Source organism: Triplophysa rosa, linkage group LG19 (assembly GCF_024868665.1).
Source record: "Triplophysa rosa linkage group LG19, Trosa_1v2, whole genome shotgun sequence".
Classification (NCBI taxonomy): Eukaryota; Metazoa; Chordata; class Actinopteri; order Cypriniformes; family Nemacheilidae; genus Triplophysa; species Triplophysa rosa.
Genome location: NC_079908.1, coordinates 5,877,646 through 5,904,417, shown reverse-complemented (window position 1 = coordinate 5,904,417; position 26,772 = coordinate 5,877,646). Strand labels below are relative to the sequence as shown.

At 39.3% G+C, this 26,772-nt stretch overlaps 1 protein-coding gene across 2 annotated transcripts in view; it reads right to left on the bottom strand.

The window, feature by feature from the left end:
• The window catches only part of dacha (dachshund a), a 160,071-nt gene that overhangs the window by 84,710 nt on the left and 48,589 nt on the right, over positions 1-26,772 (bottom strand). For both annotated transcript variants that reach the window (XM_057360201.1, XM_057360200.1), the window contains exon 2: positions 4,856-4,971. In XM_057360201.1, the coding sequence (XP_057216184.1) occupies positions 4,856-4,971 (116 nt within the window). The remainder of the gene's footprint in view (positions 1-4,855; positions 4,972-26,772) is intronic.

Sequence of the window (26,772 nt, the reverse complement as noted above, 5' to 3'; positions counted from 1 at the left end):
CACACACACACACACACACTTAACCCCTCCAATAGGAGTGCAAGAGAGGAAAGTTTAGGGATCAAGATGATTCATGATGCTCAACAACTGATTAGTCGATCTGTATAGTCTAAATGTTTTTTTATATATATTTATACATTAAATTAAGAAATATAGTATCTAATGCCTCTTATAACAACTTATTTATATATTTTTTTAGTTTCGGTATTTAGTTTTAGTGTGGGTACCGACAACATCTTTTGAAGAAATACAATGTCCAACTTTTAAAAGGCACTTCCTTCAAAACTCATGCAGTCTGATTTTTGGTGAACCCGAAAACTATTAGCAACCCACCAACTGGTTGAGTTGCACATCCCTAACGCCAAAAAAAACTAAAAAAAAAAGCAAGAACGTGCACTGATGGTACTAAATAACATAGAAACAGCGAGTGACAACGAGACCCTGGATACTTGGAAAAAGAAGATGTCTCGAGCAGGGTGTGTGCGAGAGTGCTCACAGGTGCATGACGGAGACGCCGACAGTCTTAAATACTGCTGCGCTGAGTGCAGTGTGTGTTTCTGCACATGTGTGCGAGTGTGTCGTGGAGGGGGGCTACAGGAGGGGGGATAAACAGATGGGCAAACTGCTCCCCAAAGGGACATGTCATTCATCAAAGTCACCAGCTAGGCCTGCAATTGTTTTCACCCACAGAGAGAGTGTGTGTGTGTGTGTGTGTGTGTGTGCGCGTGTGCGTGTGTGTGTGTGTGTGTGAACGTGGACAGGTTTGTGTAAGAGTGGTTTTCTACAAGTGTGTAAGTATGAGAAGCAGAGAAGAGGGAAGTGTGTGTGGGAATGTGTGAGTTTGAGAGAGAGAGTGTCCTTTTGCTGACATTTCAGATCAGTGCCGCCCATCAGTTATCTTTTATCAGCGGTGCGCCCGGGCTTAGACCTGGAACAGATAGCGAGTTGGGAAAGTCAAGCTATGAAAAACGCTCACTATTCCAGCTCTCAATCGACTATAAAAAGATTACAAGACGCACAGTTTCATGAAGGAACTGAGTGGCGCTTGGCTGTGCAGTGAGGGTGTTGTGGGCAGTTTTTAGGGTGTTGCTTACTGGCTTTAGTCAATAGATCCCACCCCCACATCAGACAGTTCGGTGTGTATATGGCTTCAAAAACATTTGTTCGTTTTAAATCTAATCACATAGTTTGTGAATGAAAACATAAGATGGAAATAATAAGTCTACTTATTTTAACCTGCAAACTTTGGTCAATAAAAATAAGAATATATATATATATATATATTAGGGCTGTCATACGATTAATCGTGATTAATCGCATCCAGAATAAAAGTTTGTATTTACTTAATATACGTCGGTGTACTGTGCATATTCATTTTGTATTTATGAACACATACACATAAATACATACATTTAAGAAAAATATAAAATAACAATTAATAAACGTTTATTTAGAATTTTAATTATTGGTAATTATAAATTAATACATTTATATTATATATATAGACAAGTATGTGTATGTTTTGTCTTTATAAATACTAAATTAATATGCACATTTCACAGATACATATTATGTAAACACAAACTTTTATTCTGGATGCGATTAATCGCGATTAATCGTTTGACAGCCCTAATATATATATATATAATTTATATATTTTTTCATATATTTATTTATTTAAATTTTTTCAAAACTTTTAACAGAAGGCTTCAAACAAATAAGAGATTATTCATTATTTCCCCATAGTAACCCTTTCCGCCACAATAAACATACATGAAAACAAACGCTCCTTTTTAAATTTTGAGGTGTCATTGGTTTCTGTAACACAAGAACATGAAAGAATTTGAATATTTTGGTTTAGCGAATTTGGTTTATTTTGGTTAAATCTACGTTTGCATAACAGTAATACCAAACACATATTATAATCATGGATGTAAGTTTATTATAATAATCTGCACATATGAGGTGTACATTAGCTTTCTCTTGTCCTCTCTCTCTCTGCAGCTGGATGTGCTACGGGCTTATAATGTTTCTGTCAACAGTAATCCAGCAAACATAATGCAAAAACAAACCCCAGAACACCACCTGGTTTGCTCGCACCCCCCATCGCTCCATCTTGACTAGAAGCACTAGAGAGGAGAGAACGCTTCATTTCTCCAGAGACGTCTTTCTCGAGCTGTTTTTCTCCCTCTCTGAGGATGATTGCAAGCATTGACATCCTCTTCCGAGCGCTGTATCAGCCGAGCCGCCGCTCTGTTCTGCTTAATTATGGCATTAGCGGGAAATAACGGCACAAATTGCCGCTAATAATTAAATGACAACTCTGATCAGATGTGTTTGTTATGCTGCTTAAATGCAACGATAGATTAGGCGGATGAAATGTATCGCTGAACGAAATAACCAAGCATGTTTGTAGTGAACTAATTCGTAAACCCGACTATTGGAAACGTTCATAATATAACGAAAAAGATATACACATTTTTACTATGCAAGTATAATTAAAATTCATTGTAAATACATAATTGTGTAACTACGGGTTGTAATAAGGACAAAAGTAATTAGTTTTGGTTATCAATTTTCTATGGATTCTAATTACATTCATTTTTATCTTTTGTAATTAATTTGCGCAGAAGAAGAACAAATTTAGTCGTCTTGGATAACTGCGGCCCATTTACAAGTTAATAATTCTAGCAGAATACAGAATACTGTATTATTGTGTATATCTTAATGTAAAGGCTGTGCTTCTGAAAATGATATGTTTAGCATACGTCTGATATTTCATGGGAAACGATGGCTTTGACTAAATATACTTGTGTATTTTGTATTTTGAGGGAATGTTACACAAGAAAATCATGAAATGCATGTGGAGCGGAGAATGTGTTCTCTGTAAACAATCGAAAAGATGGTTAGTTCAGCAGCTCAGCTTTCACAATATGTTGATGCTGCTGTCATAAAGAATAGGCCGAGGTATCCTGACACGCAAGACCCATTCCTATAGCCTGGATACATGGATTCATGTAGAAAACTTCAGCAGAAAGACAGACCCGAGGTTTACAACACAACCATATGGTGTGCAAAATCAACATTTCAGTTCATTTAACAAATTTAAAAGGATAAAAAAAATAGAGATAGTCAGGAGAACGGACACATCCACAACTGACTTGTCACATCCATAACTTTCCATTTTTTTCATAAATGGGCAGTTGAAAATGACAATAAATTAACTATTTTGTGGTGTATAAAGAGCCATTTCTCCATTTGTTGGGTATTATTGCTTCTGGTTTGTGCATTTTAATTGACAGAAATCATAATTTATTCACGTCTCTCAAAAACGTGCATCCTTTTTTCTCACTTTTTTCTTTTTAATTCTGAATGAATTAAAAGAGCTGTTTCATGTCTATCCTTGAATCAATTCTAACCAAGGTTGATGTAGGACATAGAAAGTAATGAGTAATAAGTAATTCAATACTTTTTGGAGAGAGTAATTTGTAAAGTAATCTAATTACACTATTGAGTATGTAATTAGTAACTAGTAATTGATTACTTTTTCAGAGTAACTTGCCCAACACTGTATATTGTATATATTGAATACTGAATGCAACAGTTAAAAACATTTTTTTATAAACTATCATGCAAATATTTACTCTTTTCAGAGTCTCAAAACACAAATATCACTATAAAATAACATTGTTCTGAAATTGCATCACTTTCTAAAACATCTTGCGTTCGTTGGCACTGAGGTGACGGCAAACGTCCTGCCGTCCCCCAGTGAGCGGAGGGATCGAGACAAATGTGGACGCACATTTTAAAGAGCTCTCCCCCCCCACACCCCCGGAGCAGGTCGGCAGAAATAACAACAGAGTCATCTAAAATCAATCAGCGCGGCCGGCTAACGGACTGCTCCGGCTACTCCGCGCTGCGCCAATCGATACGCACCGGCCATTGTGAGAGCTAAATTGCCACTACCATCAGCAATTTAGAGAGCCGGCGCTAAAAGGAAAGGAATGCAACGACGGCTTACGGTGGAAAGCGGGACCTGAACGCGTCCGTGTTGCCGCCTTTATCAAGACTCGCTTCAAAATACATTCGCGCCTTCCCTCGAACAAACAGACAGCCGGTGGTTTGGGATTCGATGTAAAAGCGGTGTTTATTTAAAAGGCACGCGAGATAAAAGAGGGACGAGAGAGGGAGAAAGCCAATGCGTGCGCAGGAAAAAGCAAAGAGGCAACAGAAATCCAATAGTTTAACCTCTGTTTGAGACGCAGTGGTGGCCAGTGAAGGACAGAGGTGGAAAATCAATAGGAGCTGATTTGCAGAAGGTGGAGAGTGGGAGGAGGAGAGAGAGAAAGAGAGGAAAAACGACAGACAGCGCTGATAAAAGGAATAAAAAAACATCCAGATTCAACAAAAGAAAGACAAAGCCTCGATTGAATTCGAGTACAAATGTGAGAAAACAGGGCTGGGTCAAGGTGACCGAATGGAATGGTCAGCGAGGCTGAATCCTTGCTCTCTTCCTTTTTTTCATTTCTAAAGCTTTCGTTATGATGTACATCGAAAGTTTTCATCTGTTTTGGGACACACTGATAGGTTGCAGATGGACACCGTACACATCTGCATTCTGTTCCGTTCTACCGCGCTCCATCCTGCTGTGTTTAAAACGCGTGTCCTACAGTACATGAACGTCCCTTAGGAAACACGTCTTATAGGTGTGACGTGACACACCAATAAGCCTAAACCAGCTTTATTACACAGGCTTTCCTCAATCCCACTATAGAATTACTATATATACATCTGGACGTCCCTATACCAGTCATATACATTAAAGGTGGACATTTAGGACCAAATGTGGTCTTACCTGTCGGGGAGAGGAGGCCGGGGGAGAGCAGGCCGTGAACGCCGTGAGGGAGCAGACGGGAGGTGTCTTGCATCGCCACACCGAGAGAACGTTTGGGAGGACGGCCGGGCCGAGAACTAGAGGAAAAAGAGGAAGAACGGGGGTTTGAATATCACACATTGATCATTCTTTCACGATATAATCAGAAACGCGTATTAACAGTCGATTTCAAACGTCACAATCTCTGACACACACATCAACCCTCTATCACGCTACATACACGAACAAACATCACGGCAGACAAATGATTCCACACAAAACACGGTTATGTCTCCAATGTGGGACGGGCTATCAAACCGACAGGTACATGACAGTTCGAACCCTGCGCAAGGGTGCAAGTGGTGCGAAATAAGCTAGAAAAGCAAAATGCTAATTCTGCTGCATATCATTGGATCGTGTCCAAGTACATCAAACAGCAAGTGTTTTCATAGTTCTATTAATACGGCGCTAACAAAACACGAACCGACGATCACCTGATGGTCGCGAACAGAAAGAGAAAGAGTGCGATTGGCATGATTCATCTTAAATAACTGGCAGAAATCATGTCTGTGTGTAAACATGACAAACATCGGCGCCGCATCGTACAAAGTAATCTAGCATACACGTCTGAATTATGAAATGTAATCAACAAATTGTTTTTTTTAAACATGAAAATATCTTTCCTTAATGTACAGTTGAAATGTTTTGACTGGTTCATAATAGTATTAGTAAAAAAGTTTTAGATTTAGGGGACGTGAAGACTGAAGGTCACGTTCACCCCCAGATTCCAAAAGCAACGATTGATCTACTGGCATTTGCTGTTGTTGTTGTACTGCTGTATAATGCTTTTATTGTATTCAAGTTAAACAGCATTAAAATGGCAGGATTTAAATGGACTAACCCTATAACCCGAAATAAAACTCATCTTTTTCAAAACCTGTGTGAGACTTTTCCTTCTGTGGAACACAACAGAAGATATTTTGAGAAATGTCTCGGTGGTTTTGTGTCCGTACAATGGAAGTCAATGGAAGCCAATGTTGGCTACCAAATTTTTTTCTATATATATCACAATATGACGCAAACAAAATCGTATATGTTCTATATGTCATATTGGTTTCATACTTTGTCATTTGTTCAGCTGACAAAACCATATTATATATCATATTATCAGTAGTGATGCACCAAATTAAAATTCTGGGCCGAAACAGATACCAAAAGTTCAGGATGCACTTGGCCTACATCATCAGTTACGGAATCTCACGGGGCATCAGCACCAACAATTCTCATTTACTTTGAATGGGTGACATCTGAACTGAATTGTGGGTCCGTCAGCGTCGCTTCACTGGCGTTGCTCGTGGCAAGAAGTTGAACATTTCTCAACTTTTCAATTTGCGTTCATGCAAGACCGGAGAACGATTTGACTGGCTGTTGTCACTATGACGATCGCTTCGACACCCCGTGCGAATCCAGCGTTACTGCTGATCATTCACATCTATATTTATATTATCTATATTTAAAGCTTGGCTTTTAAACGCGCACAAGTCAATGCGCGTGATCTCCGACAATAAAGAAACATAAGGGAGGGCACGCGCGGTCTTGCATCACACAGAGCTTACGTGTCATTTTCTGTCCGCTGGTTTTGAGCTTCTCTTGTTATATTTATTAGTTTTAGCCTTTGTTACGGGGGGCTTACATGATCGTCCTTTAATAACAGCTAGAATGAGAGTGAGCGTGAGCACTGAAGGGAGATGCGGGTGCTAGATATTTTGGTCTTTTTCTTTCGGCCGAAACCGATAATGACGTTTCCGGCTGAAAATTTTCGGCAGCCAAAATTTCGGTGCATCACATATTATCGACATTTTGTCAGCTGAGAGCAAGACAATTTATCATATGGACTAAACTGTAGTCTTTCTTAACTTTTTCAGCAAACTCTGGCTCGACATAGCAAATGCTCTCATAAGGATCGTTTCATTTAATAATGAGAATGCTGTCATCATTTAGTCACGCTCAAGTCGTTTCAACCCTGCATACATTTATTTGTTCTGTTGAACACAAAACAAGATATTTTGAAGAATGTGGGAAACTACACAATTCTGGGGCACTATTGACTACCATAGATATTTTTCCTATATTAGTCAATAGTGCCCCAGAACTGTTTGATGACAAACATTCCTCCAGATAGTGCTGGGCGGTGTGACCAAAAATTTATATAACGGTGTTTTCCAGATTTATAAAGGGTTTCCCAGTACATGGCGGTATTTTTTTTACCACATTTTCTACTGATTGAGAGAGGAAATAGTGCTGTTGATTGACTTAAAATACCCTTTTATACCGTCATGGTGACAGTGATAGTATCCCCTATAACTGCAAAGTTTAGACTTCTTTAACAACTGAATAGCATGCGAAGGTAACTTGCATACATAATATTTAAGCAAATAAATAGAGAACACGGCTCAAAATTAACTTTTTTCCTTGGAAGCACTGGTGCTCCCAACTTCAAGAGTTAGGAGCATCCACCCAAAAATTAATAGTTGAAAACAAAATAGCAAAAATTTACCATTAAAACATGCATGTGATGTTTTACATAGTCACAATGGCTTCATGATTTCCTGAAATCATATTTTTAAGGCTTAAATTAGATATGTGAGAGAAAAGCGATCGCATCACGCTGTCAATCCTCCTTACTGACCCTTATTTCTCATCAAAGCATATAGAGAAAGAGTTCAAACTAAAAACACATCATATTATACGCTTATATTGAGCAGATATGAGGGGAACACGAGCGGTTTTTTTAAATGTTTGTTTGTGAGTATATTTAATGTAACGTAATGCGAACTTGCAATTGTTACACTTGTGCTGCTGTTCAGCCGCGAGGTGCGTGCTCCCATTGCGACGGGAAGGAAATATGTAACGTCACCGCTCATGCGCGAGATGCACGCAAACATCCAAACGCCTCCGTTTAGCGCATGTTTATATAGAAAAATTATGATAAAGTAGTGCCGCGGCATAGAAAGACGCATTCTGTGTGTGAATGGCCGGTCACAGTGCAACAGTGAAAAGGGACCCCACTGAAACAGTGTCGTGTAGTGATGGGAATTATGATTCATTTGAGTGATTCGTTCTTTTTCAGTTAGTTCACCAAAATGATTTGTTCAGATTCGTTCACTGATTCGTTCAGTGACCATTTCTATAATACGCCAGCAGATGGCGAAAAAGAGGTGTGTTATGTCAACGATCGTATTAATGGACGTATAAACTGATTACAGGTTTTACAGGTTTTAAAATGTGTGTCTCTGATCTACTCATTAAATAAATCTATATCTATCTAAAGTCTAAATAAGTGGTTCAGATGACCAACGCACAAGGTTTTTCTGCATAATTTAAAAGTTAATTGTTTGGTCATTTACACATTCATAATAAATCTGGGATTATGTTAAACGTGAAGTTTATGTATTTTAAATAAACAAGCGTGCAAAGTAGCCTACCTGTAACTGCGCTTCGCATCCGCTTTCTGCTGATTGCTGAACGAGACTCTAAATTGCTAAATTGCTGATTGCTAAATGACCGATCTACAGTGTACTGTACACTCTCGTTCATTTCGTTCATGAAGGACATGTACCAGTCGTTCAATTCGTTCACGAACGAGATCTCTTTCTCTCGTTCAGACTCAACAGTGACTTGGTCAGTGTGGGCGTATCCGTTCAGTGGAAGATCTAACCAATGACATGTCCCTTCACAGCCGGAACTGGAATGCTATTTGCTGACGTGACGCGAATGAGAGCTAACCAATACTTTTTTGTTTTATACTTTTTAGAGAAGTGCATGACATGAATTAAACGTAATGAAGTCGTTTTTATTTGAAAGAACAATAAATGATACAAAATGCACCCAAAACCCTTGTGCTTGCAGTACAATAACTGAGTAAACAGGGCTTGACATTTTCCATGCAATAAAAATGACAACGTTAATTTGTCTTTGTTACATTTAACCATCAGCTTGCATTATTTAATTATTTTCGTAAGGATCTTTACATTGTGTCCGTTTCTGTACTTGTTGAACAAGAGACCTCATCTTTCATTTCGTTCACGAACGAGAATCAGCGGGAACTTTCGTTCACTTACGAATGAGATGAACGAGATGACTGATCGTTCATGAACGAGAATCAGCGGGTCTCTTTCAGACTCAAACACAGGCTCGTTCAGTGAAGGGTGTATTCGTTCAGTACATTCAACCAATCATATGCTCTGTCAAAGCTCACTCTCGAACGCCATTGGCTCATGCTTTAGACACTCTTTTAAGCCAAGACACTCTGCGCTCGAGGGAGAGATTTCAGTGAACGAGAAATATGAGTCATTGCATTTCGTGAACGAGAACGATTCGTTCACTTAAAAGATTCGTTCAAAAAGAACGATTCGTTCACGAACGAAACATCACTAGTGTCGCGCTTTGCCGCGTTCCGCACGTTGTTTAAGCGACATACACCGGTAATGCGGTATATAAAAAATTCATATCATAACAAAAATACACACCGGTATTCGGTATGAACCGGTATATCGTCCAGCACTACCTATCTTTTTGTGTTCAGCAGAACAACGAAATTTGTACAGGTTTAAAAAAAACTTGAGAGTAAGTAAATAATGAATTTCATTTTAGGGTGAACTGTTCCTTTAAAACTCAAGTATGCCTCCATTGAAAACTTCTAGGCATATGATACATAACTGAAATAAAAAGCACGCCCAACCATCTTTGAAAACAGCCATATTCACCGCTAGCCACATGGATCAATGTAAACTTTGCACGACCCTATCAGCATGCGGTTTAGTCCATGCACCCCAGCGCTGATCTTTCCCCCGTCCTGGCCCGTGTGACTCACTGGTTGTTGACAAGCTTGTCTTGGTCCGTGGCAAATGAGAATCGCTGTGGACCGTCACATTACTGATCTAATTAAAACCTCTGAACAGTGGAGCGTAGTGGAGAAAATATCCAATCAGTTTAGCCGCTCTAGTGTCTGTAAATGGAGAGCAGTCGATTGAGTTAACTGTACTGTAAAAAGAACATAAGCGGACAGTTTGCCAGACCGGCACCTACGACTGCGACTCCGGTGCTGATAAAATGAATTAAGTCCTTGATTCAGAGACAGGTCGACAAATACTGTTATTGAGGGGAACTAGTGTGATATAAGTTGCTAACTTCTCAAGACCTAAACATGCCATGTACAATTCGTTCATCATTTACTCTCCCTCCCTGTATGACTTTCATTTTACTGCAGAACACAAAAGAAGATATTTTTTATTTTCTAGCCATTTCTTTTCTTTTCTAGACTTCCATAGTATGGACACAAAACCACAGAGACATTTCTCAAAATATCTTCTTTGTGTTCCACAGAAGAAAGAGTCAAATACAGGTTTTGAACCACACGAGGGTGAATAAATAATGACAGAATTGCTATTATTGGTGAACTATGCCTTTAAATGTCATCCTTTTGTTAGAAAATCCATTGACTGACATACACAATCATCTGTGGGTGCCAATACAGATATATAAAAAGCTCATAGCTGTGCTTTATGGCATAAAAAACATGGCTATCGACCAATCAGCATCAAGAACCGGAACTATCCGTTTCACAATGCCATTGTGCTCTGTGTGTGTTACAGGCCTTGGTTTGTTTTCGTCTCATATTTGGTCTATTTACATCATTCTGACAAAAGCGGTGTTGAAAAACAATCAATTACCTCAGTGTTCCGATAACACGACTCCATTTCCTTTGAGGAAAGCAAATTAGAAAACAACACGGTGGGGCGGCGAACGATTCTGCGGGGTTGACGAGGCGCAGGAAGACAAATCAGCGAGATGTCAAAAGTTCGTGCCTTTGAAGACGGCCAACTCTGATCCTGAAATCGCACACCGGCGACAGACAAAGAAACTCGCGTTTCCGCCAGTGTTCCCTTTTATATGTGCATTTAACCTTTACTCATTTGGAGCATCTGACTCACTTGCCTTTTTTGCACATTCCTGCTTAAGGCGTGCCCAAAGAACTCGACAGATAAAAAACCTGAACACGCTGGGGCCGTTAGATCTCCATAGTCAGGCAATTGTACGTGAACAGGCACTTGACTCCCGCGGGACTCTTAAAGCCATTTTCTTATTTAGCTCCACTTTGACTGGGTATTGTTAGAGGCCGAGCGTTTCTTTCCTCGCTCGTGACAGGTGCTTCCCTTATATAAAACCCATCCTTTCGTTTTCAACAGCACCACTGGAAAGGTACGGCCGTCATGTGCTGGAAACAATGTCCCAGAAAGATTCCTGAGATTCTGATTCTATGGAAAAATACAACTTGGTGTGACTGAGAACAAGGACGTGGTTTTTGGATAGTGATGCAACTTATTTGTTTCATTAATATTGGTTTAATTAATTGAACAAACACATTAAATGTATTAACATTTAACAGAATTAACTTTAACTTAACTTTGTTTTATGTATTTTTATAAAATTACTTTTTAGCATTTTGTATGCACAGTGTACAAATGAAGGCTTTATATACATACATATACATATACTGTATATAAACATACAGTATGTGTTATATAAGTTCTATATATAGGTGCTATACATAGGGCTACATCATTTCAAATGAATGAAATACTGCAAATGTGTAATCACAAGATGAATGACTTTAATACTTCAAAAAGTTATGTCAATGCACACAGCAAACCTTGATTTAATGCATGAAAATTTTAATCTATTCATGTATAGCTTTACATGCGCAGATTTTTTTTCCATTTTTATGTATCAGAATTTTATTTTTGAAATGCTGTAAAAATCTCAAATGACAGAAACATGAGAAACAGAGACTGCAAATTCACATGTCGGGTGCAAAATAACACGAAAAACATGCAAATGTTTGTTTTCATAGTTGTTATTTTACGTTTTTCTTGCTCCCCAGCTGCTGGAATGTCGCGTTTTTTATGTTTTTAACAGTGTTGTTATAGATAATTATATAGCTTAATATATACAGCTTTAACTTTTACAATTTTTAACAGTTTTACAAAGCATGATTATATATAGACCACTTCACATGACGTAAACAAAGCAGTGTTCACGTCTTGCGAAGTGGTCTATATAGTCCATACTTTTGTATTTACATTTCTATTGTTTGTACAGTGTCATTGTACAGTTCTTACAATAAATTTGAACCTACGAGAAAACAATATTCAAGCCTGAACTGCACAAAGCAAACCCAACATAATATGACTTTCCTAATTATACGTCCATTAACCGTCCGTACAGCTCTCCTGAAGTCTGCTGATCATCAGTATATCGAGTGGCCACCCTGTGAACTGCTCAGCGCTTCAGTCAATCTTACTGTAATGGAGTTTTTTACACCCCGAGAGTTCTCCGGAATGGGAATATTTTTCATCTCCCTTTCCCACTCGTAGGCACGGCGCCCGTGCGCGTTCCCCACAGCCACGACAGACAGTGAAGAGCCGTGTGTGTACACACTTTTCTCTCGTACCCGCGTCCCATCGGGCTGAAGGAACAGATGGCAGTGCGAAGTCATTCACACGTTACTGCACGTTCCACACGCCGGAGAAGAAAACCCTGTCAGTGCGCTCGTCTCAACCAATCACTCCGCTCAAATCCCCGGCGACAGCACCGCGCTCTGCTGGGGGCTGGAGAAAACTGGGTTACTAAGCACTTTTTACTCTCTCCCGCCTTCGTAAACACGCCCTTGTCGTCTTTTAAAAGGCCTTATTCAATATTCATGAACGGGCGACACCTGCTTGTTGCGCCGAGACAAAGAGGGGGCGGGGCTCCACAGAGCTAGGTGTCACAAGACACACCTGTTTTAGACAAATGGGCGTGGCTTAAGGAGTCAGTTCGCCGTTTTAATATTCTACGTTGGCCTGTTCATAACAACGTGCAGTCGATAAAAGAAGTAAAGGCCAAGAGTTGGACCGTGGCCGAAAGGGGGTACGGGAGGACGCGGAGGGAGAACGCAATCAGATTTCCGAAATTATAATGGAAAACGGTTTAAACAACAACAAAGACGGCAGCTGAGGCGAGAGAAAAATGTACAAGTCAGGGTGCCTTTGAAGATATTTAATTAAAATCTAATCCTGCATTCTTAAAGGCTCACATAAATTAAGCTGTCAGTCAGAAGATTTATGCATTCACATTTGCATATTGCATACAATTCATCAATTACTCATGTTTGAAAGGCTTGAGTATCCCAGGGAGAGGAGCTACCAGTGTGCCAGCAGAGAGAGAAAGAGAGATAGACAGCAAGAGACGACGATGGGGCTCGCCGTACCCGCCGATGCCCAAGAGGAGCCAGTCTCCATATGTCCATGCATTCAACCAATGCTACTGAAATCCTCTTTTCTCTCTCTCTCTCTCTCTCTCTCTCTCTCTCACACACACACACACACACACACACACACACACACACACACACACACACACACACACACACACACACACACACACACACACACACACACACACATGTTGGGTTTCCATGTTTTATGGGGACATTCCATAGACGCAATGGTTTTTATACTGTACAAACTGTATATCATATTCCCTACCCCTAACCCTAACAATCACACACAACTGTCTGCTCTTTTAGATTTTCAAAAAAGTTAATTCTGTATGATTTATAAGCTTGTTTCCTCATGGGGACAAAAAAATGTTGCCATCTTTGTGGGGACATTTTGTCCCCATACTGTAGGGTTTACCCTTCCCACACACACACACACACACGGACACACACACGCGCACACACACACGCACACACACACACGCACACACACACACACACACACACACTGTGCGTGGAGCTGTCTGGTCTGGAGCTCTAGTCTCACTGCCACGACACCGGAGCTGATTTGACTCTGCGCTTTGCTCTCGGTGTTGTACAATTAAGCCAATTAGTTTAACCGGAGCGGGCTAGAAATACATGTGGCTGACAGAAGCAGTGTGATTCACACTTTCCTGTACGCTACTATGGGTACTTTTCATCTGAATCACATGCGAATGTTCTTCAGGCTGATTCCCGGATGCAGCAAACTAGTCTCAGATTTTTTGTTATGATAAAACATTCTACAGTATCACTCTCATTTCTCTAAAAGGACTGCACATGAAAACAACATATGCTTTAATAATATAAAATATTGAGATTATACACATATAGGCCTATAAAACGTTCTGGTCGAGCATTGCGTCATCGGTTCGATCGCCGGGAACACGCATACCGATAAAATGAATGTGATCGCGATGCAAGTCGCTTTGGATAAAAGTGTCCGTTTTATTCAAGGTTTACGCAAATACGTAAAATTGCATTTCAGTAAGATTTCCAGTACAAACCTTTTCTTCTTTTTTTTAGGCACAATAAAACTGATTTTACAAGTCATTTCAGCTTTTTTTTACATTACATCAACACATCAAAATAAGTTAAGCAATACGCAAGGTTTACGGCAAATACGTAAAATTGCATTAGAGTAAGATTTACAGTACAATCTTTTTCTTCTTTTTTTTTCTTTTAAGTACAAAAAACCTGGTTTTACAAGTCATTTCAGGTTTTACATTACACTGTAAAAAAACAATTCCGTAAAAAACTGATAAAGTACTGGCAGAAAATTACCAGTACATTTTCCTTTATTTTACGGATACTTCCGTTAATGCTAAAAGGCAATTTAATGTAGTGCAAAATGTAAAATACAGGTAAAACAACTGTAAAAATGACTATGGAAAATTCCTTCATATTAATACAGTATATTGTGCTCTATTTTTAAGGATTTTTTTGTAGAGTGTACTTCAACACATCAAAATAAGTTAAGCAATACGCAAGGTTTATGCAAATACGTAAAGTTGCATTTCAGTAAGATTTCCAGTACAATCTTTCTTCTATTTTTTTTTTAAGTACAATAAACCTGGTTTTACAAGTCATTTCACACTTTTTTACATCACTTCAACACATCAAAATAAGTTAAGCAATTTCAACCCATTTTTAAGTTACGTTAACTTAATTTCAAGTTATATCAACACACCACTGGCAAAAACTTAAAGTAAGTTGAAATTTCTTAACTTGACTGTAAAACCAAGTTGACTGCACTTCAAAATTTAAGGCAGCAAAGATTTTTTTATAGTACAGTATATGCGTACAATGCTGGTCCCATTAACTACCATTCACCATTTCAGTCAACACAAATATTTGTTTGATTTTACAAACTGATCATTTTTAATTCTATTCTCTATTGTCATTAAAGCGTAACTTGTATTTCATAACAATTATGTTGCACTTCAACAGGTAAGGCCACATCTGCCATTCTCAGGTACATTCTGCCATCAGTCTCTTATAAAGCCATCCAATATTACTCAGATTAAAGGCCAACGCTTTTAATTTGAAAAAGGCTTTGGCCGTGCTCGAGCTGTTTTCTCCCCGTAGGCTTGTCTCACACTGTGTTCCATTATCTTGATTGCGAATGTCAGATGACGACTATTGTTAACCATAACTAGCGGTTTCGCTGTAGGGTCGAGCAAAGCCAAGTACAGCGGACATGCAGCCGGGGTGACGCCAAGAAATTGGGACAACTGTCTCCAACCACCTACTGGTTGACTAGTTGAATTGAGGAGGCTGGTGTTTAATAATCCATGACTAAGTAAAAACAAAAAGGAAAGTTGGCTTCGGTGTTGATATGTTAAGGGGATCTTTGCCAAACAGGTCTTAATAGACACATGCTATGTTTGTAGAGCCACATTGTCCCTCTCAAGTACATCAGTAAAATTGGGGAAAACTGGAGACCTGTGTCTTTAATTAACTGCGTTATTAAATCCTAAACATCTGAATTGCTATTGCAGAGGAGGCAGCGAGTGAGGTCATAACAGATGACCTCAGATCAGTTAATGACAGTAAACAAAGGTGCGTTTCCCAGACTGCCCCAGTAAAGGCCGACTCCTGGGACGCCACCGGAGAAAGGTCAAACACTCCGAGCGACGGAGTTTCATCTATGTGGCGCGGTCTGTTTCGCACGCATACCCGCGTGTACGTACACACGCCGTACCGGACCTCCATCAACCGTCTCACAATGTCGCTTTTGTTCGCCGTTATTAACTGAGAGAATTCCTCTGCTTCAGCTTCTTTTATTAAAAAACTTGGTGTGGTTGTGTGCAAGGAACCATTTCAGAAAGGGTCAACGTGCAGTTCACCCATCCCAGGAGTGCAGAGGGAAAAACAGACAAAGACAAATCTGGACTTTTCACAAATAGGGTACAAAATATAGCCTGAAACAGTTTTTTTTTCAAATGGTCAGTGAAAGGATGTGCTTAACCTTTAGAAAATGCTGATGGTCACTTTCAGAAAGAAAAACTAAATGCTACATGAGTTGTTTATTTTGTGTGAGTTTTGCTATTTATTCAAGTCAATACAGCCTGATTTGTGTGTTATTATTATAAAAAAAATTATAATAATAATTAAAATACATTCAAATAATAAAATTTAAAAAATATTATTTGCAATTGTTTAAATAGTAATATGAAATATAAACATTGGGCGATGAAAGTACATTGGGTAGTAAGGTTGCAAGTAAAAACAGGCCTGCAAATTTAGCCTGAAAACTCAGTTTTGTTTCATTTGTGAACAGACGTTGGTCTGTAGTAGAAGTGCTAGAGTATAATTGAAACCTATAAAACAGAACAAAGCTAAATGTTGTTTTCGGTCATGAAAACTGTAAAAAAAATATGAATTGAACATCATTTTTATAGGTTATTTCCAAATTATTGCTACAGTTCTAACAATAACAAGCATTGAAATTATGCCTCATAGTGTATATACTGTATATACACATCATAGTTAAGCGTATTCGTAGAATGTGCCGTCCGCACTCCTGGATTTCTTTAAGTGCTGCCTCCGCCTGACACCGTGTAGCTTTTAGCTTAAGTAACCGCCGTCATAATTTTTCCCTCCTTCTCTCAGCAGTGCCACTACAGAGCTACTGATGGTATTGAATAAATGTCAGATGTCTTCCACCCTGCTGTCTGCTCTGAGAGAGAGAGAGAGAGAGAGAGAGAGAGAGAGAGAGAGAGAGAGAGAGAGAGAGAGAGAGAGAGAGAGAGAGAGAGAGAGAGAGAGAGAGAGNGAGAGAGAGAGAGAGAGAGAGAGAGAGAGAGAGAGAGAGAGAGAGGTGTTGCCTTATTCATGGTGGGCGGGCGAGCGGGGGGAGGGAGAGTTTGTTTGTGAGCCATTATCTTCAGCCATCAATCAAATCCGAGGAGCGCACGACACGAGCACATCATTTGATTGCATACAGCCCATGTGTATGAAAGCCTGTATCAATATGGACGTCCGGCGAGATGATCTTTATTTCTAAATGACACTCGGTGCTTTGATACGAACGCTGCAAAACGTTCCCCTGTGTGTTACAGGCTTGAACGTTCCGCTTAAAGGGACAGTTCACACAAAAATAAAAATCCTGTCATCGTTTATTCACTCTCATGTCAAAACTTGTACTCTTTCGTTCTGTGGAACACAAAGGAGGATATTTTGAGAAATGTTTTGGTGGTTTTGTGTTCATACAATGGAGGTCAATGGGGTGTAGTGTTGTGCGGTTACCAACATTCTTCAAAATATCTTCTTTTGTGTTCACAAGGGTGACTAAATGATGAAAGAATGTTCATTTTTAGCTGAACTATCCCTTTCATGTAATGCATAAGTGTAGTACTTTCAGATCTGTTTCACCAATTTTATACTTTTAAAAGTGCAAAGTCTAAAACGTGAATCGCTAAAAGAGACCCACTTTATAAAATTTAAAAAAATAGATTGAGAAATGACATGTGATAGAGTGAAATATCTCGCAGTTCTACAATGGCTTTGTACAAAATGTCACCTAGTGATGTCATACCTAGATGTCAGATCCGATTTCCCTCATGCTATGAATAAACAACAGAAAGTAAATTAAATAAAAGAATAAATGACGGTTTTCCCTGAAGAAACCGTTATTTACAAGTGCCTAAACGCTTAATATAATGAGTCAGAATTATATTTCAGGGGGTCCCTTTACAGTTCAAAAATAAAGTATATTACAGTACATTAGTACATTTAAAGAGATGAAACATTTACTTATTCTTGTGTCATTTCAAACCTGTATGATCTTCTGCAGAACACAAAAGAAGATATTTTGAAGAACGTTGGTAATTAAACAACATTGGCCCCCACTGACTTCCATTGTATGGACACAAAACCACAGAGCCATTTCTCAAAATATCTTCTTTTGTGTTCTGCAGAAGAAAGAGTCACATACAGGTTTTTAATGACATCATGTCAGTAAAGAATACTACCCATCACACACACACACACACACACACACACACACACACACACACACACACACACGCACGCACGCACGCACGCACACACACACCTTCCTGTCATATTAAAAGCCTCCATCAATACAGCTGAAATCATCATTTAATCCTTCCTCTTAAATGTTGTCACTTCCTTTATCAATCCTCCATTTTTGTAGGTCTGTATTGACTCTGCACTCAACATGTGATGAGTCAGTGATTTACCACATGGGGCTATGGAGAGAGAGAGAGAGAGAGAGAGAGAGAGAGAGAGAGAGAGAGAGAGAGAGAGAGAGAGAGAGAGAGAGAGAGAGAGAGAGAGAGAGAGAGAGAGAGAGAGAGAGAGAGAGAGAGAGAGAGAGAGAGAGAGAGAGAGAGAGAGAGAGGGAGAGAGAGAGAGAGAGAGAGAGAGAGAGAGAGAGAGGCTGTCATTACCTGACAGCCCATTGAGATACGACTCGATGTGTGGCTCTTAAAAATAGCAGTTCTCTGATAAACACTGTGCTGTCCCTTAAACCCACGTGAGCTCGAGCGCTCTTAAGTTAAGATGTGATGGATTCAAAGCATCTCAGCAATGAGACCGACTCTGACAGCCTGTTAACAGTGAGCGGACTCACATGTCGAGACCTCCGGAGTGTGACAGAAAACAGACCGAGAGATTCCTTATCTCAGTATACTTACACACACACTTACAGTCTTCACGTCTATGCGTGTTCTTCCCATGATGTTTTACACACACACGTTTGTGTCGGTATCTTTGTGGGGACTTTCCATGGACTTCTATTATTTTTATACAGACCTAAGTGGTATTTTCTATCCCACACCCCTAATCTATCCCCACCCTCATATTGCATTTTTACACTGTCAAATAAGCATCATTTAGTAGGTTAATAATCTATCCAACTATTTCTCTATGTACCTTTATAGGTGTTTATATCTCAAACACTGTCTCACAGAGGATGTGGTACTTCATGGAAGTTTGTTTTGTGATGTCACATGCAATAAACCATTCACACATTCTGATACACACACAGTTGATGGGGAAGTAAATACTTTTGGGGGTGTATTAAAGTAAGTCCACCCAAATTAAATAATCCTGTCATCATTTCATTTATTCACCATGTCAATCAAAACCTGTATATGACTCTTTTGTCTGTGGAACACAAAAGAAGATATGTTGATAAATGTTTTGTGCCCATACCGTGGAAGTCAATGGGGGTCAATGTTGTTTGGTTACCAACATTTTTCAAAACATCTTTTGTGTTCTGCACAAAAAAGAAACCCATACAGGTTTGGAATGACATGAGGGTGAATAAATTATGACAGAATTTCATTTTTAGGTGAACTATCCCTTTAAGAAAGACGCAGTATTGAGACACCCATTGCATCTTTACAGTTCACATCAGACTTATTTACAGAAAAACTGTAAAATGTATTTATAAAATAGACGATATTACATTTAATTTCTGATGTTATGCCTTTTTAAAATAAATATAATGCCACAAAATAAAAAATCTCACAAATACAAGTGCAACAAGTGTAAAGTTCAGACAAACTGAATGATTTGTCAAACCGACCTCACTGTTACTCGATTTCGATTATAGGCTCTTTTGCATTAGTTTGACTTCACATTAACAGTCAACTGAAAAGCAAACACTTGAGCTAGCAAAATGCATTGAACCTTGACAAACACACATGTGCCATCACCACAACACGCACACACACACACACACACACACACACACACACACACACACACACACACACACACACACACACACACACACACACACACACACACACACNACACACACACACACACACACACACACACACACACACACACACACACACACACACACACACACACACACACACACACACACACACACACACACATCCACTCGAATACTCCGATCCCACTCAATTAAATTAGATCTGCTTCCTGTAATTCTGCCACACTCAGCGCCAAAGCTGACAGCAATCGGCTTTCTTCCTTCCCGACGTGACGGCTCGTCCCCTCCGCCGTGAGTCTTTGTGGACCCCGGCGGGCGGGATGATGCGGGAGGGGGGTTGCTTTCAGACAATAGCGAGGGTTGCCACTTAGCCGCGCGCGGATTAAATTCTCTGACATTATCAATCCGCCCGCTGAATCCATGCAGGGGGCGGGAGGAACAGGAGTCGGCAAGACGCAGAACAAACCTTGTGTCCCTGATGTTCTGCATCTCAACACGGATTACTGTCACTCAGCGCAGAGAGAGAGAGAAGAAGAGAGGAGAGGGAGGTTTACTCTCATTTATTTAATAACTCGCACCCTAATCTATTGCAAAACAGTGGAGAGAGGGAAAATGTCATGGGAAGATGTAAACACGAGGAGCCTGTGCCTGTGGTACCTACAAACAGAGTGTTTTCGCAGTTTAACAAGTCCTTTTCTTTATCTACATGAGGTCTGGGCGATGAAAATTGATTGGATTATTTTCGTCTGTTTGGTTTGGGACTTCTGTACTTTTTCCCTCTGATGTTCCCATGAGAAAATTTAGCCGGCAGAAGGTGACATATGTACAAATTGTAACGTTTTGTTACAAATGCAGTTTGTGTTTAGTTTAACATGATGTATTTGTGAGCAAAACAGGATGTCCAATGAAAAAAATTTGGGAAAATTTGAAAAAAATAATTCTGATGAAATATTATGAAGAAAAACTTTGTTCTTTTGCAAAATAACCTTGTACACATGAAACGGGAAACTACGTATTTCTTTATTTAATTCTTTCGTTTTATTATGTGGCGGAGAGTGTGAACATATAACATCACTAGATTTCGATCTCTCTTTGTCCTGTCTGGTGAAACCTTTTACATTTCAGGTCCGGCCTGCAAAAAACTTACCTTAGCCATTTTGGGTCACCATTGACTCCCATAGCAGGACAAAAGAGTACTATGGGAGTCAATGGCGACCCAAAACAGCTAAGTTACAAACTTTCAATAAAATATCATCATTTGTGTTCAGCACCACAAAGAAATCAAAGCAGGCTTGTAACAACTGGAGGGTGAGCAAATGATGACAAAACTGTCATTTCTGAGGTGAACTATTCCTTTAAAAACCAACCTTCCACACAAAAAGTCCCAAAACATTGAATCAATACTCTTAAAACGCTCCCGAACGATGAATCACCCGTAATGATTTTAGCAGATTATCGTCGCATTACACGACGCAGTATTCAACGCGCTGAAAGCTGCGAGGTGCAGTGCTGGGTCAAAGATCAGGATTAGGGACTGTTTACAAGGCCGGGGTGAAGGGTCAAAGGTCGGGGGTTTAAGACACACATGCCCAATTGACACAGTAACCTTATTGAGTTGTTCCAGAGGCTGCTGCCAAGCATTGGATACCGCGTGGCACGCTGTTTATACCGAGTTGATAAATTGCAGAATTAATCCCTTCGCACACATTTGCGACGGCAATGCTTTTTGCGCCTTCGGTAGGGTCACCCTGACCCCGCTTTTGTTTTAGGCAGATTGTAGCAGCTTGAGTTGATTAAATGCGTTTGATCCTTTTAGCGGTACACGCTTCCGTTCGTACTGTGCCGAGGACGGGAAGGCAAACATTAAATGATCTGTTCTCCGTGAGTGACACGCAGACATGTGAGCACAGTGGAAAACTGATAAGTGGATTTCAAAGAAAGAACAAACATACCCTCAATTGACAAACTGAGCAAAAAATGTTTAAGTTCCTGTTATTTTGGTTATTAGAGATGAATAAACATTATTATGAAAAAGGAAGGTAGAATATACAGTAAGGATTAAAAAAATACATAAAAGTGGTAATAATTGAAAAGGTCATAATTTCTGTAAGATTTAAAGGGATAGTTTACCCAACAACGAAAATTCTTTCATCATTGACTCACCCTCTTGACATTTCAAAGCTGTATGACTTTCTTTCTTCCACAGAACACAAAAGAAGTTATTTTGAAGAATGTTGTTAACTGGCCCCCATTCACTTGCATTGGTTTTGTGTCCATACAATGAAAGTGAATGGCTGTCGGCGCTGTTCGGTTACCAACATTCTTCAAAATATCTTCTTATGTGTTCTGCGGAAGGAAGAAAGTCATAAAGCTTTGAAATGACAAGAGAGATAGTAAATGATGACAGAATTTTCATTATTCACTTTAAAACAAGAAAATCTAAAGATCAATTATCAGATGCCCTTAATACGATCATTGGCAGTTTGCACAGTGCTGTTCTTGCATGTTTAATTCACTCCATATTTAGATATGATAAGCAACTAATCTTGGCGCTTTAACAGTTCACCACGGCGATGACCACCTGATCAATTTCCTGTGCTCGCCTGTGTATGCCGAACAGCCATAAACGTTCATTAGCATCCCTCTGTGATTTCTAACATGTTTGGAGAGCAGATCTAACGTCGGGAACATATTACATATTTACATATTACATCTAACCGGAGGAGCAACGTTCAATGCTCACACAAAAGAAGATATTTCGAGTCCCTGTGGTTTTGTGTCCATACAATGGAAGCCAATGGGGATCAAAGTTGTTTACCAACCATCTTCAAAATATCTTCATTTGTGTTCTGCAGAAGATAAAAAGTCATACAGGTTTGAAATGACATGATTTTTGAGCGAACTGTCCCTTTAAGACACACTCGCCGACTAGTCGTTCAGGCGTCCCACCAGCTACAGTAGTCAATTTGAAAAGTCTGATGTTTGTACATCCCTCGCAGGCAATCACTCACTTTAATTCCATCCAGAGACGGAAAAAAACCCTCCTCTCTGTTTCCAGCCGGTGTCTGAATTACGAGCGTTTCACTTTGCTCTCACGAGCAACACCTTCCAGATCCGCTCTAATTTGATGTAGGCCGAAGCCGACGCGGAAAATCAATAGCGGGCTATGAGAGTGGATTTTCGTCCTATCAAAAGATGCCACAGATGTCCGTCGCTTTGCTAGAAACATTCCTCTTCTGACGGCCTTTCCAATTAAACTAATGCGATCTTCTGTTGAATGAGCATTTGTTCAGACCGTAACTCCGTCTGTACCGCGAGGAGCCAAAACCAAGCAATGAAGAACATATCGCTGTTTAATGAGGAAGTAAATGGGGTTGGTTTTGCAGAACAGAACAGTCTATTCATATAGTTACATTGTAATGAAACAACAGAGAATTACATTTTAAGTGTGTTATTGCATCACTGCACAATTACACTTTCTGTCTCACACACACACACACACACACACACACACACACACACACACACACACACACACACACACACACACACACACACACACACACACACACANCGCACACGCACACGACACACAAACCACACACACACACACACACACACACACACATTAGTGTCTTGTACCCTTTACACCAATTTTTACAATTACACCTGTGTGTCCTCTGACCACTGACCCCGCGTCTGGCCTGCCTGTCAACTTCCGGCTAAGGTTAAACACACCAGGCAAGCATCCTCTCTTTCACTGCATTAACTAACCAAGCACCACTATATCGCTCTATCCATCACCATCACTTTAGCCTATTTACACTACAGACGTGTTTTTATAGCTACTGTGCCTTGTCAAAAATCATTTTTGTACCATCTTTGCTTACATCCATTTAGCTTGTCACAATAAACGCCTGTCGATACGATGAGTTTTCAAGTTACAACCGGAATTTCTTTATTATTTAGTAAAATCCAAGTAAAGGCAATTAACCAAACTCTGCCAGTTTTAACCCTTCTTTAAGTTTTCATTAAGTTTTTAAACTATGTGTACGTGGAAAGTGTAAATAGTGTAAAACTGTCATTTTGATGAATCGGTAACACTTACAGTTATTATATAGATATAGTTATTGTGTTAGCTAACATGAACCATGTCGCCGATTCCATGCAAATGTCAACCTTACGATGAAACTCTTTTCACTGTATTGAGAGATAAGATGACAATATTTAGTGGTTTCAATACCAATGTGAAAAGCGTTTTTTTTTAAAGCATAGTTGTTCACATTTAGGTAAGTGCATTGTCGCATGCATTACGGTCCATATTCCTCATAAAGGTGTGCGCAAAATTTAAATAAAATAATAATTTTATGTTCAATAAAGAGCCATCCCTTCTCCATTTGTTGGGTATTATTGCTTCTGTTTAGTACATTTTCGTTCACAGAAATCCTACGAAATATGTTGTCTCTCAAAAACGTGCGTCCTGTTTCGGTCACATCCATGACACTATTAATTTTCTCTCTTTTCAAATACATAATTCATGCATTTTTTGATGTCTGGATCCTATCAGGGGTTTAGTAAAATATAAACAGATGATTCAATATATTTGAAATAAATGCATCCTCTGAGATTTTATATTTCAAGCTTTGACTGAGAATCTCAATCCGTAATGCTGGATTTGCCCTTGTGCGACATATTTACAACATTTACTAATCTTTGTTTACATTATTTAAAACGCATAATTGTTCATTGTTCTTTATATTAGTTCATTTTCCATTAAGTAATGTTAACAGATACAACTTTTCGTTTTAAAAATGCACTAGTAAATGTTGAAATGATTACTAATTGAGATTTTAAAAAAGCTGTGGAAGTTTTGTTCATCATTAGTTTAAATTAATCAATCTCGTTAACTAATGGAAAATAAATGGAATTGTTTACATGCTTGGTTTCACTTTAATGTACACTCGTTTCAATGACAAATGAAGGCATGACCTTAACATTAAAGGGACAGTTGATCGTATCATTTATTCACTCTCATATCATTCAAAACATGTATGTGATTCCTTTCAAAAATGAAAAGAAGAAATTTTGAGAAATGTCTCAGTGGAATGGAAGTCAAAAGGGGTCAATGTTGTTTGGTTTCCAACGTTCTTAATAATATCCTCTTTTGTGTTCTGCAGAGGAAAGAAAGTCATACAGGCTTGGAATGACATGAGGGTGAGTAAACGATAAAATAATTTCCATTTTTCATCATCAGTTATAACATTTGAAAAAGCCAAACTTCTTACATTGTGAAATGAACACACGCATACGTTCAAGGACGTACCGCACGGTGAAGCATTTACAGGCGACCAGATTATCAAAAGCAGCTTGCATCCTTATTTGCACGCCCCACAGGTATGTGCTCAGCCTGCACTGTAAATACATGTATGTTCTGATTAACGCTGCCACATGTGAACGGTTAAGCAGGCAGACGTAATGCGGACCAGACGCTATGAATTCCTGTACAGTCTTAAATGGACACATGTTTAAAATGGATCCTTTTGAAGTCGCCAAACAATGTGCAATATCAGGAAACAAGCTGTGTGCATGAGGCTGGAATGTGGAGTGTGGGGGGAGGCCGAGCCGAGAGGGGGACACACTTAGCAAGCCTGTGGGTAAAAGTAACACACAATGAAACATGAAAAAGACTCCAGTCCCCATTAAGCCACAGATCACGAGACATGCGTGTCTACGAGACGCCGAGCGCGTGTACTTAACGTACTGTATATCTTTGTTTCTAACAAACTTCCGGATGTGTCTATACTTTGCCTTTCTATCTCACTGACTTTATCTCTTTGCAGCAAAACACTCACACACATAAGCGTGATGGCCCTCATGGTGAGAGCAGGTCTATTTTTGTGCGGGTAGCCGAGCACTTGCTTGTCTTTAATCAGGAGTGCATTGTTAGCCGTGGCCTGGTGGGAAGCAAGAGGCCCACAGCTAGAAAAAGAGAAAATAGAGGAAGTCAACCTGCCCTATTCACAAGGCTAAAGCTTTTTAAAGCAAACTGAAAAATTCTTCATCATTTTACTCACTTATATCATGCCATATCTTTGACGTTCTTGCTTGGTTTTCTTCTACAGAACACAGAAAAGATATTTTAAAAAACGTTGTTAATCAAACAATATCGGCCCCCATTGACTTCCATTGTATGGAGACATTTATTCAAATATCTTCTTTTGTGTTTCAAAGTCATATGCAAGTTTTAAACGACATGTGGGTGAATAAATGATGACAGAATTTTTATTTTAGGGTGAACTTTCCCTTTAAGCTTTTTTTTTTCGGAATCTCAGCTATATTTTGTAAGCAATGGAAGTGAATGGGGACTGGCACGCTAAGCTCCACAAAAGCTCAAATAAGCACCACTGAAGAAAACATTTATACAGTTTCTAAAAGACACAAGTGTAAGGTTTGATTTTTGAAGGGTGTGCTGTCCCATTAAATATGATCACCCTCTGGTTGGTGTATAATATTAATCCAACATTCCCACATACCACTGCAAATCATGATATGCAAAACGCAGTTCACTAGACAATTGATTTTTCACTGCTTGTATGGTTGAATGTTATTTACGAAGGTGAATTTCAATATTGTGGCGATACAGTATTATTGACACATGCTAACTGAGGTTTGATTTATTAGTTTACATTAAAATGTCACGCCGTTGCCTTAAATGCATCCCCCATTTGAGGCACTCATACACACATTAAAAATACTCAATGCATCCTTCAATGACCACATCCATCTAAAAAAATACACACATACGTTAAACATACCAAAATC